Raw genomic sequence first — 12,395 nt, 5'->3', positions numbered from 1 at the left:
GGAACTTCGCAAAGAAGTGCAAGAACTGGGAGACAGGACAACACATGTGGAACAGAGAGTGGAAGACCAAGCTGCAGCACATAATGACATGGCTGACCAGATGCAGCATGTACAGCAACAATTGGAATTCACACAGCGCAAGGTAATGGACCTAGAGGATCGCTCTAGGCGCCAGAACTTACGAATAAGAGGCATCTCTGAAGAAGTGAAGCAGCAGGAGCTCCATGCGTTCCTGATAGGGTACTTTAAAGAACTAGCACCAGACCTGCCCGCAGAGGTACTACTTTTAGACAGGTACCACAGGGTCCAAAAGCCAACGTTCCTACCACAAGATACCCCCAGGGATGTGCTCACACATCTGCACTACTTCCATGTAAAAGAGGCACTACTACAAGCCACAAGGGGAGAACGTGAATTGCCACAGAAATACAGACACATCAAAGTATTCACTGATCTATCAGCGGCCACACTTCAAAAGAGAAAAGAATTCAAAGACATCACGGAAGCACTGCGACAGAACGATGTGCAATACAGATGGGGATACCCAATCCGCCTTCTAATAAGGAGAAACGGTACGGTGACGACGGCCAGCACACCAGAGGAGGGTCGGAAAATCCTGCGCAGCTGGAACATTGCAACGAACCCAGAGGGAAAGAACGCTGCACCACGAGCCAGAATGCCACCGGAGTGGAAAAAGCAAAAAAAATGAACTGACTGACAAATATATGGACTCTGTTGCGGTACCAAACGAGGTCCCGACCAAGACTGGTCATCCAACGAGTCGCAAGTATAATTACACCACACATCCGCATAACACAAGGCTATACCATGAGGCTGCACCACACACATGCAAACAGATGAAACAACGTATAGACGATACCGGGAACGAGAGATAGTTCCCGTGGGTAAAAAAGTGCCTATTGATAGGGCAGAGACACGTTACAAACAAAACAAAAAAAAAAAAAAGTAGTTGCACACACTGGTAGAAGCAGGCTGCCATTGTAAGGGAAGAAAGAACCCAGGCTTCACCCGCATCTACCGATAAGTAATCAACACACGACACGGACATGGCTGTCATGTGATGAATGACAGCACATATCGGGCCTAGCGAGCTCACCCACTGATCTCTACTTCTTATACACGCACACGACTACCACGCTCCTACCCGGCACTATCTAGTTAGTGCCTCACCCTTCATTGGGAAATGTACACTGATCTTGATTTTACTGTATATATGTTAAATGTTGTAATGATTTCTTCCTATGTTATGGAAAAAGACTGCATTACTGTTGCACCCTACCTATACCCACCTCTCCAACCCTCACCCTCCAAACAGGGACCAGTCCGCAGGTCAACCCTTAAGCACAAGACAAGCGCAAATCAGGGAGAGCATACACCTATGTCAGGGAACCTCCAGAGAATAAAGTTGGTCACATGGGGAATGAGCAGCGGGACTGCTACACGAGCCCTTAGGATCAGGATACTCACTAAAGAAGGTAGCACCTACAGACAAATCTTGCCACCCAATGACCCACGAAACAACCGCCAGTATACCCAATAGAACATGAGAATATACTGTCATAATGTAAAGGGGTTGAATACCCCGGTGAAACGCCACTGCCTGACCAGAGATCTGCACAAAATACACCCCGATGTTGTATGCCTACAAGAAACCCACCTTAAACAGACCATAACCATAGCACGGGCACAATTCCCCACGCAGTACCATAGCACCTACACATCAAAAACTAGGGGAGTATCTATCTTAATCAGTAGAGATGTGTCCTTTAAGCTGTTATACGAATCTATAGACCCGCAAGGGAGATATATAATACTAGTGTGTGAAATTAATAATCTGGAACACACGATAATCAACATGTATGCACCCAACACAAATCAGAGAAATTTTTTGCATAAACTGATTGCACAAATCACACCGGTTCAAAGAGGCGTTACCACCATATGTGGAGATCTGAACCACATTCTGGATCCGCGATGGGACACCACGGTCCCCCCACACACACCCAGGTCCACAACACTGACACGAGAATGTAAACCTCTAACGCGACTATTTAGAGACCATGACTTATACGACGCATGGAGGGTGCTACACCCGGAAGAGAGAGATTATACTTTCTTTTCTCAAGCACACAACACGTATTCTCGCATAGACGGGTTTTACATAAAAGGCTCATTCCTAAATCAGCTTAAGGCCTGCTCCATAGGTACCATCACGTGGTCCGATCATGCCCCCATAACCCTAGAACTACAGGATGCCTATGACTACAAACATCGCAGCCCTTGGCGCCTGAATGAGTCCATACTACATGATGAGCGTTTCTGCGAGCGTTTAGGGGAAGACATTAAACAGTATTTTGAGACGAACACACACCCAGACATTTCCCCAGAAACCCTCTGGCAAGCACACAAACCAGTAATCAGAGGATTAATCATAGGGAAAGCTAGCGCACTGAAACAGAAATCTCAGGCAAAAATGAAAAGCTGGCTGAAAACACTGTATAGCCTCAACAAACAAAACCAACTGACCCCGTCACCAATGCTACAGACGAAAATAAAGGAACAACTAAATGACATTAGGGAACACGACCTGGCAGTAATGGGATTTAGCCTTAGAAAACTCAAGGCGACGCAATATACACAAGGCAATAGGGCGAGCAAACTTCTAGCCAGAAGACTAACACAAAAAAGCATGAACACAAAGATCCCGTACCTACTAAACTCCAATGGGGAGAAAAGAGTAACGCCCAAAGACATCAGCGACATATTTGCAGACTACTATACGACCCTGTACAATTTAGGGCAAGATCCAAACACCATACAGCCAACCCTTGGGAACATAGAACGCTACCTGGAAAAAATAACCCTACCCTCACTAACAGAGGAACAAATAAACACACTACAGGCCCCTATAACCGAGGCCGAAATTCTGCAGGCCATCACACATCTCCCTCCTGGGAAAGCACCAGGGCCGGATGGCCTCACGAACGCCTACTATAAGAAATTTGCCAGCACCTTGACCCTACACCTAGCCAACCTGTTTAATGTATCCACGCAGAAAGAGAAAACCCCCGCAGATATGCTAGAAGCGCATATTGTTACATTGCCCAAGCCAGGGAAATCCCCCACGTGTAGCCAAAACTTTAGACCGATATCGCTGCTCAATACTGACACCAAGTTATATGCTAAAGTCCAAGCCACCAGGCTCACCCACATCATCCCCACACTGATACATGACGACCAAGTGGGCTTCACCACGGGTAGACAGGGATCCGACAACACAAGGAAGGTAGTGGACCTTGTGCACAGCCTGCTTCGGATCCGGGGAGGGGGTGTTCTACTCTCCCTGGATGCCGAAAAAGCTTTTGATCGGCTTGCCTGGCCGTTTCTGGAAGCTGTGCTCCGCAAATACAAATTCCCCCAGGGGTTTTTGAGTGCAGTAAAAGCACTGTATTCCCGTCCCACGGCAAGGGTACTGAATGCTGGATTCATGTCTAAACAAATTACGATAACTAATGGGTCGAGACAGGGATGTCCCTTATCCCCGTTACTATACATTCTAGCGCTGGAACCACTGGCAGCAGCCATAAGAGCAGACCGATCCATACGGGGAATAACCCTGGGAGAGAGAGAGTACAAATTAAACCTCTTCGCGGATGATATCCTGGTAACAATTACACAACCGTTAATATCCTTACCAAACCTGATGGCACAAATACATGAGTATGGGGCAGTCTCGTACTACAAGTTAAATGTCACTAAGACGCAAGCTTTGGGGATAAATTTGGATAGTGACCTAGTGGACAGGCTGAAAATGGCATTTCAACTGGACTGGAGGGACGACTACGTGTCGTTTCTGGGACTTAAGATTCCCAGAAACCCAGCACGACTATTTAAACTAAACTACGAAAGTCTCCGAACAGTGATCATGGACACCATACAAAAATGGAAGGGAAAGTTTCTATCCTGGACAGGCCGCATAGCTGCGGTAAAAATGACACTTATACCCAAAATTCAATATCTCTTTCGTACATTGCAAATACCCATCCCGAAAAAGTTCCAATGAGTTGCAACATAGTAATAGACAGTATCAGGATGAAGTGAAACATTGTTTCAATAGGCTATAACAAAAGAGAAAGAAACGGATACACTTATCGAGTGAAATCCCTGGCCATGTAGCCATTTGGTAAAGTATTAGGTATAAGATCTCCTACAGTAGCAGCTTTTATAATATCCCTAATGCGACTTCAAGCGCTACCCTGAATAAGAAGCCTGTCCCTAATCTACAGTTACTAGATATACAGCCGCCCAACGAATATCTTCTAAGATCAAGTCCGGTATCTAGGTAGACTTGAAAGTAATAGAGCGGAGCAAACTGAGCATTAGGTGGCTAAATCAGCATGTGAGTGATACAAGTGTCTAAAATGTGCAAACACGAGCAGCTCGAGATCTTCAGAGTTACAGGACAGCATGGAAAGGGTTAAGTGAAAGGAAAGCTACACGTTTGCGTGAGCTTGTGGTGGGCAGCAAGTAAGCTGTAGAGTTGATGCATGGGTGTGATGCCAGCTCTGAGAGAGACAGTGTGGGTGGCTCTTAAAAGAGCCTTTGTGTTAGCGGGTGGTCAGGGAGGCGGACATTTACTTGGCGCTGGTGTACTTTGTGACAGCCTTGGTGCCCTCAGACACGGCGTGCTTTGCCAGCTCTCCGGGTAGTAGCAGGCGCACGGCAGTCTGGATCTCCCGGGAGGTGATGGTGGAGCGCTTGTTGTAGTGAGCCAGGCGAGAAGCTTCTCCTGCGATGCGCTCAAAGATATCATTGACAAAGGAGTTCATGATCCCCATTGCCTTGGAGGAGATGCCGGTGTCGGGATGGACCTGCTTCAGCACCTTGTACACGTAGATGGCATAGCTCTCCTTCCTGCTCTTTCTACGCTTCTTGCCATCTTTCTTCTGAGTCTTGGTGACGGCTTTTTTGGAGCCTTTCTTGGGGGCTGGTGCGGACTTTGCTGGATCAGGCATGATTAACGCTGTTAGCTCGCGAGCGAATAGCAAGCTGCTTGCTCCGGCGGTTCTATTTATAGGCGGACCATGTAAATGAGGCCCTTCCGCTTCCCTTCCTGCGATTGGTTGCTAAAGTCAGATGACGTAAGGAAGCGGCTGTTTAACACTAGCTCCAGCAATAGATTGGTTCCCTGTATAACGTGTCTCTAATTGGCTGCTTGTAAAGTCATCCAATCACAGAGCACAGTGTGTTTATAAATAGCCTGTGGTAGGGGAGGAGTTTTCATCTTCTTGCATTCAATCAAGAACAAACATGTCTGGCCGCGGAAAGCAAGGTGGAAAGACCCGTGCAAAGGCGAAGACTCGCTCATCCCGAGCGGGACTTCAGTTCCCAGTCGGCAGAGTCCACCGTTTGCTGAGGAAGGGCAATTATGCAGAGCGTGTGGGAGCCGGTGCCCCCGTCTATCTGGCTGCAGTGCTGGAGTACCTGACCGCTGAGATTCTGGAGCTGGCAGGGAATGCCGCTAGAGACAACAAAAAGACCCGCATCATTCCCCGCCATCTCCAGCTCGCTGTCCGTAACGATGAAGAGCTCAACAAACTGCTGGGAGGAGTGACTATCGCCCAGGGAGGTGTCCTGCCTAACATCCAGGCTGTGCTGCTGCCCAAGAAGACCGAGAGCCACAAGCCCAAGAGCAAGTAAAGCGGACAGCTGCTGCACCTGCCTCCCTCACCTACCAAACACAAAGGCTCTTTTAAGAGCCACCCACGTTCTCCACAAAGAGCCGATTAATTGTTCTGCTGCGCGCAAACCGTTCCCTGTATCTACACACACACACACACACACACCACGCTGGCAGCTCATAGGCAAGCTAAAATATTAGGGCGCTTCTGTCACAGCACTGACTGAGTCCCATTTGCAGTCCATATCCTGTCCAACATTCCAGCTATAGAACTAGTTAAAATCAATGGCTGCCATGCATGTCTATGATAAACGCAGCAGCAAATTAATACCAATTGGGGCAAGTGTATATAGTGTACAGGTCCTCTTTTGTTAAGCGGGGCATCTCTACATGTCGCTCACTCTCAGGATTCCCCCCTCTCCCGCTGTCTGGAGGACATGCCGGGTGAAACCTACTATGAGCGTTCAAATCCTAGCGGCGCTACAGCTCTGTTGTCTGTGCTGCTGGATGAGTTAACGCAGCCTTAATAGCCTGGCCTCTCGGCTGAAAACATTGTTTCAATAAGTGGATGCTTTGTAACATTTCCTGCTGCTCTGTCTCCTGGAGCTCATTTGTATGGCTACTGAGCGTCCTGTGAGTGAAAGTCCTTTATCAGACGTGGCTTCTATCCCATCGAAAGAAGCGGCCTTTCTGCATGTGTAAGAGGTCAATGTCCCATGCACCCCTCCCCCTCGATAAAGCCTATACAGCTATTAATAAGTATGTTGGGAGGAATACGTCCATTACTGCCCACTGCCATTCCTTTCAACTAGTAGCGTCTATAATAAATGCTGTCAGGACAGGAAGGGTCACTAAAGGCTTAGATCCCTTCTTTGGGCGCGTGGTCTCAATAGATGGAGGAGGGGGGAGGGGATGAAGCAGTTGATTTGAGCGGGCATTTTGAATGTGGGGGAGGGGATGAGAAGCAGTTGATTTGAGCGGGTATTTTGAAATGGTTTACTATTTGTTTTCAGCCAATCAGAACATACCACCCACTTGATGAACCAATGAAAACGCCGTATCGGCTATAAAGCCCAGGCTACAGCGAGCAGCGTTCATTCCCTTTCGTTTTGCTACAATGGCCAGAACTAAGCAGACAGCCCGTAAGTCGACCGGAGGCAAGGCTCCCCGCAAGCAGCTAGCCACCAAAGCTGCTAGAAAGAGCGCCCCAGCTACCGGGGGAGTGAAAAAGCCTCACCGTTACCGTCCAGGAACTGTGGCTCTCAGGGAGATCCGCCGTTATCAGAAGTCCACCGAGCTGCTCATCCGCAAGCTGCCCTTCCAGCGCCTTGTCCGTGAGATCGCTCAGGATTTCAAGACTGATCTGCGCTTCCAGAGCTCTGCTGTCATGGCTCTGCAAGAGGCTAGCGAGGCTTACCTGGTTGGTCTTTTTGAGGATACCAACTTGTGCGCCATCCACGCTAAGAGGGTCACAATCATGCCCAAAGACATCCAGCTGGCTCGTAGGATCCGAGGCGAACGTGCTTAAGTTGAAACCTGCTAACACAAAACACAAAGGCTCTTTTAAGAGCCACCAAATCTGCACTCGAACGAGCTCCAACACATTCATAAAAACGTGTCTTTTAGCCTGTGACTTTGAGCGGGCTAGCTACGGAGCCCACACACTACAATGCTCAAATGTCCCCACATATCCCATTTTCACGTCAGGCAACGATGTAGCCATCATCTCTGCTGGTCTATTTCACTGGCGATTTTACAATAACTTCACTATTTAGAATCCATCGTGTGGAGAGGCAGCAGGAAAAAGACTACTTTTTCGCTTAGAGGAGAATACATAGTTAACACAGGAGTGCATATGCAAAGCTAGTAACAATGTTTCTATTTAAGTGGCTGCAAGCATGTATTAAATGTAGGCAACAGTAACAATACACCAAAACCAGAGCTTTCTTGACAGTGTGTGTGTACGTACTTGCTCATATTTTTTTACATCCCCTACCATTAACAGAAGGCGGCTCCAAATCCTCCGATGGTTCAAAAATGCGGTCTACAAATACAGTGTTTAGCAACCTTTCCCGTCTAGATGTTTGGGAGCAGCCTCTACTACTATCTCCTTCTCGGTGTATCTATGTAGATAGCAGGCAATTTATCAGGTGTGGAAGGGGTTAAAGTGATTAGGTTCAGTCTTTTAGTGAAAAAGTGGGTGGCCCTGAAAAGGGCCTTTGGGTTAATGGGGTGTGCGGTAAAGTCAAGCCCGAGTTTTAACCTCCGAAGCCATAGAGAGTGCGGCCCTGGCGCTTAAGAGCATAAACTACGTCCATGGCGGTGACAGTCTTCCTCTTGGCATGCTCGGTGTAAGTGACGGCGTCCCGGATGACGTTCTCCAGGAATACCTTCAGCACCCCGCGAGTCTCCTCATAGATGAGGCCGGAAATACGCTTCACGCCTCCCCTGCGAGCAAGGCGACGAATTGCAGGCTTGGTAATGCCCTGGATGTTGTCACGAAGAACCTTCCTGTGACGCTTAGCGCCACCTTTTCCGAGACCCTTTCCTCCTTTGCCTCTGCCAGACATGGTTCTGCTCTTCTTTCTGCACGAACGATATGAGATGCTGTGCAAAGCTCTTCCTTATATACTCCTCGGACGGACCGTATGGGGACCTGCAGCAAAGGAGGCGGGCGTTTTAAACACGCCCCTTCACTTTTTTTTTTCCTCTCAATAATATGCTTAACCCTCTCCTTCCGTGCTCGAAATGGTTCTGGCTTTTAAAACCAAAGCTGTTTATGCTTCAAAAGATTTCACAATCGTGAAGTCTTTTGAAGTATAATCATTTTATCATGTCTTTAGTGTTTCTTTGATAGTCGGCTTAGCTACTGCACAAGGTATCATTTCTTGGGCTTTATCACTCTTTGAATATCGAAATAAGCACCCGTTTCACACGTGGAGAGAGGACGAGGACAGTCCCTTTTATTATCACCATGTACAAAATCGCAATCCCTAAAATATGTTCTGCTTTATTATCTTACTGAAAAAGGCAATAACATTAAATCTAGTCTGGAAGGACACTGTGTGATATTCTATATATTATATGCGTTTCTCACTAAAACTGGCCTTTCGCAATTTAATGAAGAAACACCCTCAGTATCTTAGAACGGAGGGAATTTCTAAGCCAAAAAAAAATAAAAAAAATCAACGCTCAAGTGTAGCACTGGTATACGGGGACTTAGCCACACCGACAAGATACATTCCTGTGTAATCTTTTCGAGCACTAGATGCTGGGATTACAGGATTCATTAGGTTATTCCTGACTTTAGAATGAGGGATGGAGGGGGAACGATATGTGTGACATGACACCAAAACAAATACGTTGCCATCACTGATATATAGCTCTGAAATGAGAATGTGGTGGCTCTTACAAGAGCCTTTGGGGTTTGGAAAATAAAATTAAATGCGAGCAAGGCTTATTTCTTTTTGGGAGCTGCCTTTTTAGCCTTTGCAGGACTCTTTGCGGCTTTGGGTTTGGCTGCCTTTTTGGCAGGGCTCTTCACGGTCTTCTTAGCCGGGCTTTTCACTACCTTCTTGGGCTTGGCGGCTTTGACTTTCTTCGGACTTTTGGTGGCCTTTTTAGCGGAGGCGGCCGGCTTTTTGGCCTTTTTCGGGCTCTTTGCAGCTACCTTCTTAGGTTTGGCTGGAGACTTGGTGGCTTTCTTCGGGGCAGGCTTCTTGACTTTAGCCGGTGCCTTTTTCTTGGTAGCCTTGTCCTTGCTCTCCGCCTGCTTTTTGTTGAGCTTGAAGGAGCCAGAAGCTCCGCTTCCTTTGACCTGGACGAGAGTGCTTTTAGTCACCAAGCCCTTGAGAGCCAGCTTGAGGCGGCTGTTATTCTTTTCCACATCATAACCAGAAGCAGCCAAAGCCTTCTTCAGAGCTGCCAGGGACACCCCGCTGCGCTCTTTAGAAGCGGACACAGCTTTGACAATGAGCTCGGACACGCTAGGACCGGAGGGCTTAGCGGCTTTCTTGACACCGGCTGCTTTCTTGGGCTGCTTCTTCTTGGAGGCGCTTTCTACCGCAGGTGCGGCGGCGGGAGCTGGGGCGGCTTCAGACATGGTCACTATTCTCTATGAAGATCAAGCAATAATACGCGCCCGCAGCAGCCTCCAAATTATACATCTCCAGCTAGCATCTTATTGGCTGATCTAACCACGCTCTGATTGGATACAGTCTTATGACACACCCTCCACTGTCCCTACTCCATCTTTTCACACTCTGCTCTCACACTGTGTTTCCGAATGGATAAAACGAATACATTTAGGTAAAATAAGAGGACGGAGGTCGATGCCATCTATCGTGGAATGTACTAAACTATCTAACCAAGAATTCATTAGCAGCTCCATGGGTCCCGAGGGTTGTCACGATCTAGCAGAGCCGGTGAAAGCTGACACATCTCCTTTGGGATGAGCCTGATGTTCTCCACAAACATTACTGTGATAACTATTAAAAGAATATATTCCAAGGTTTTCTTTCTCACTCTTATGCAAGAAAGGGAAGGGGCCCGTGTTATCAAGGTGGGTTGAAGCTCGTGTCGTAAAGAAACAGAGAAAAGGGATTTTGATCCTCGTTTGTTCAGACAGGTAGCTCAGGTAGGATGTAGTAAGATCATAGCAGAAGAGCTCTTAGTCGTGGCAATTTTTAAATTACATAATTACATAATTGTATGTTATATATCTATGTTTACCCTCTAACAACAACTAAGACCAGTTATATTAAAACACACACACTGTGGGGGCGTGGCCTAGCGAGCAACGCGGATGGTCGCACTGATCTGAGCTCCGCAAGCCGCCGGCCCAACAAAGCTAAGAAAAAAGCTTATCGCTGACTCCAAAAGACCTGACTACTGGGAAACATCATGGCTAACACGAAGCAGAAAAAACAAACGGAAAAAACGGACCGATCCGACTTTTTTCAGACCCGTACATCGACGCCTAAAACTTCAGGCCTCACGGAACGGGACCAAGATGGCGACGGCGGGAATGACACAGTGCCGCTGCAATCGTCTCCTGGGCCGCAAAACCTGCCTGTCACGCAGGATTTCCTGCAGAGCTGTCTGGACGACATGTCCAGCAAAATTCTCACCTCAATCCAGAGCACCCTGCGGGAACTTCGCAAAGAAGTGCAAGAACTGGGAGACAGGACAACACATGTGGAACAGAGAGTGGAAGACCAAGCTGCAGCACATAATGACATGGCTGACCAGATGCAGCATGTACAGCAACAATTGGAATTCACACAGCGCAAGGTAATGGACCTAGAGGATCGCTCTAGGCGCCAGAACTTACGAATAAGAGGCATCTCTGAAGAAGTGAAGCAGCAGGAGCTCCATGCGTTCCTGATAGGGTACTTTAAAGAACTAGCACCAGACCTGCCCGCAGAGGTACTACTTTTAGACAGGTACCACAGGGTCCAAAAGCCAACGTTCCTACCACAAGATACCCCCAGGGATGTGCTCACACATCTGCACTACTTCCATGTAAAAGAGGCACTACTACAAGCCACAAGGGGAGAACGTGAATTGCCACAGAAATACAGACACATCAAAGTATTCACTGATCTATCAGCGGCCACACTTCAAAAGAGAAAAGAATTCAAAGACATCACGGAAGCACTGCGACAGAACGATGTGCAATACAGATGGGGATACCCAATCCGCCTTCTAATAAGGAGAAACGGTACGGTGACGACGGCCAGCACACCAGAGGAGGGTCGGAAAATCCTGCGCAGCTGGAACATTGCAACGAACCCAGAGGGAAAGAACGCTGCACCACGAGCCAGAATGCCACCGGAGTGGAAAAAGCAAAAAAAATGAACTGACTGACAAATATATGGACTCTGTTGCGGTACCAAACGAGGTCCCGACCAAGACTGGTCATCCAACGAGTCGCAAGTATAATTACACCACACATCCGCATAACACAAGGCTATACCATGAGGCTGCACCACACACATGCAAACAGATGAAACAACGTATAGACGATACCGGGAACGAGAGATAGTTCCCGTGGGTAAAAAAGTGCCTATTGATAGGGCAGAGACACGTTACAAACAAAACAAAAAAAAAAAAAAGTAGTTGCACACACTGGTAGAAGCAGGCTGCCATTGTAAGGGAAGAAAGAACCCAGGCTTCACCCGCATCTACCGATAAGTAATCAACACACGACACGGACATGGCTGTCATGTGATGAATGACAGCACATATCGGGCCTAGCGAGCTCACCCACTGATCTCTACTTCTTATACACGCACACGACTACCACGCTCCTACCCGGCACTATCTAGTTAGTGCCTCACCCTTCATTGGGAAATGTACACTGATCTTGATTTTACTGTATATATGTTAAATGTTGTAATGTTTTCTTCCTATGTTATGGAAAAAGACTGCATTACTGTTGCACCCTACCTATACCCACCTCTCCAACCCTCACCCTCCAAACAGGGACCAGTCCGCAGGTCAACCCTTAAGCACAAGACAAGCGCAAATCAGGGAGAGCATACACCTATGTCAGGGAACCTCCAGAGAATAAAGTTGGTCACATGGGGAATGAGCAGCGGGACTGCTACACGAGCCCTTAGGATCAGGATACTCACTAAAGAAGGTAGCACCTACAGACAAATCTTGCCACCCAATGACCCACGAAACAACC

General features: G+C 47.6%; 5 protein-coding genes across 5 annotated transcripts; 2 read left to right on the top strand and 3 right to left on the bottom strand.

Moving 5' to 3' along the window:
* Nucleotides 1–4,655: 4,655 nt before the first annotated feature.
* Nucleotides 4,656–5,036, bottom strand: LOC134584770 (histone H2B 1.1-like). The gene has a single exon (XM_063440598.1). It carries the CDS (start codon nucleotides 5,034–5,036, stop codon nucleotides 4,656–4,658), a length of 381 nt encoding a protein of 126 aa, XP_063296668.1.
* Nucleotides 5,037–5,331: 295 nt separating this feature from the next.
* LOC134584850 (histone H2A type 2-B-like) lies at nucleotides 5,332–5,721 on the top strand. The gene has a single exon (XM_063440667.1). The coding sequence runs from the start codon at nucleotides 5,332–5,334 to the stop codon at nucleotides 5,719–5,721; it is 390 nt and encodes a 129-aa protein (XP_063296737.1).
* Nucleotides 5,722–6,818: 1,097 nt separating this feature from the next.
* Nucleotides 6,819–7,229, top strand: LOC134584806 (histone H3). Its single transcript, XM_063440629.1, has one exon. The coding sequence runs from the start codon at nucleotides 6,819–6,821 to the stop codon at nucleotides 7,227–7,229; it is 411 nt and encodes a 136-aa protein (XP_063296699.1).
* A 730-nt stretch (nucleotides 7,230–7,959) lies between these two features.
* Nucleotides 7,960–8,271, bottom strand: LOC134584807 (histone H4). The gene has a single exon (XM_063440630.1). It carries the CDS (start codon nucleotides 8,269–8,271, stop codon nucleotides 7,960–7,962), a length of 312 nt encoding a protein of 103 aa, XP_063296700.1.
* Nucleotides 8,272–9,158: 887 nt separating this feature from the next.
* Nucleotides 9,159–9,806, bottom strand: LOC134584788 (histone H1B-like). The gene has a single exon (XM_063440614.1). The coding sequence runs from the start codon at nucleotides 9,801–9,803 to the stop codon at nucleotides 9,159–9,161; it is 645 nt and encodes a 214-aa protein (XP_063296684.1). The 5' UTR covers nucleotides 9,804–9,806.
* Between the last annotated feature and the right edge of the window lie 2,589 nt (nucleotides 9,807–12,395).

Source organism: Pelobates fuscus, unplaced genomic scaffold, assembly GCF_036172605.1.
Source record: "Pelobates fuscus isolate aPelFus1 unplaced genomic scaffold, aPelFus1.pri scaffold_24, whole genome shotgun sequence".
NCBI lineage: Eukaryota > Metazoa > Chordata > Amphibia > Anura > Pelobatidae > Pelobates > Pelobates fuscus.
This window is presented reverse-complemented; position numbering and strand designations above follow the sequence as displayed.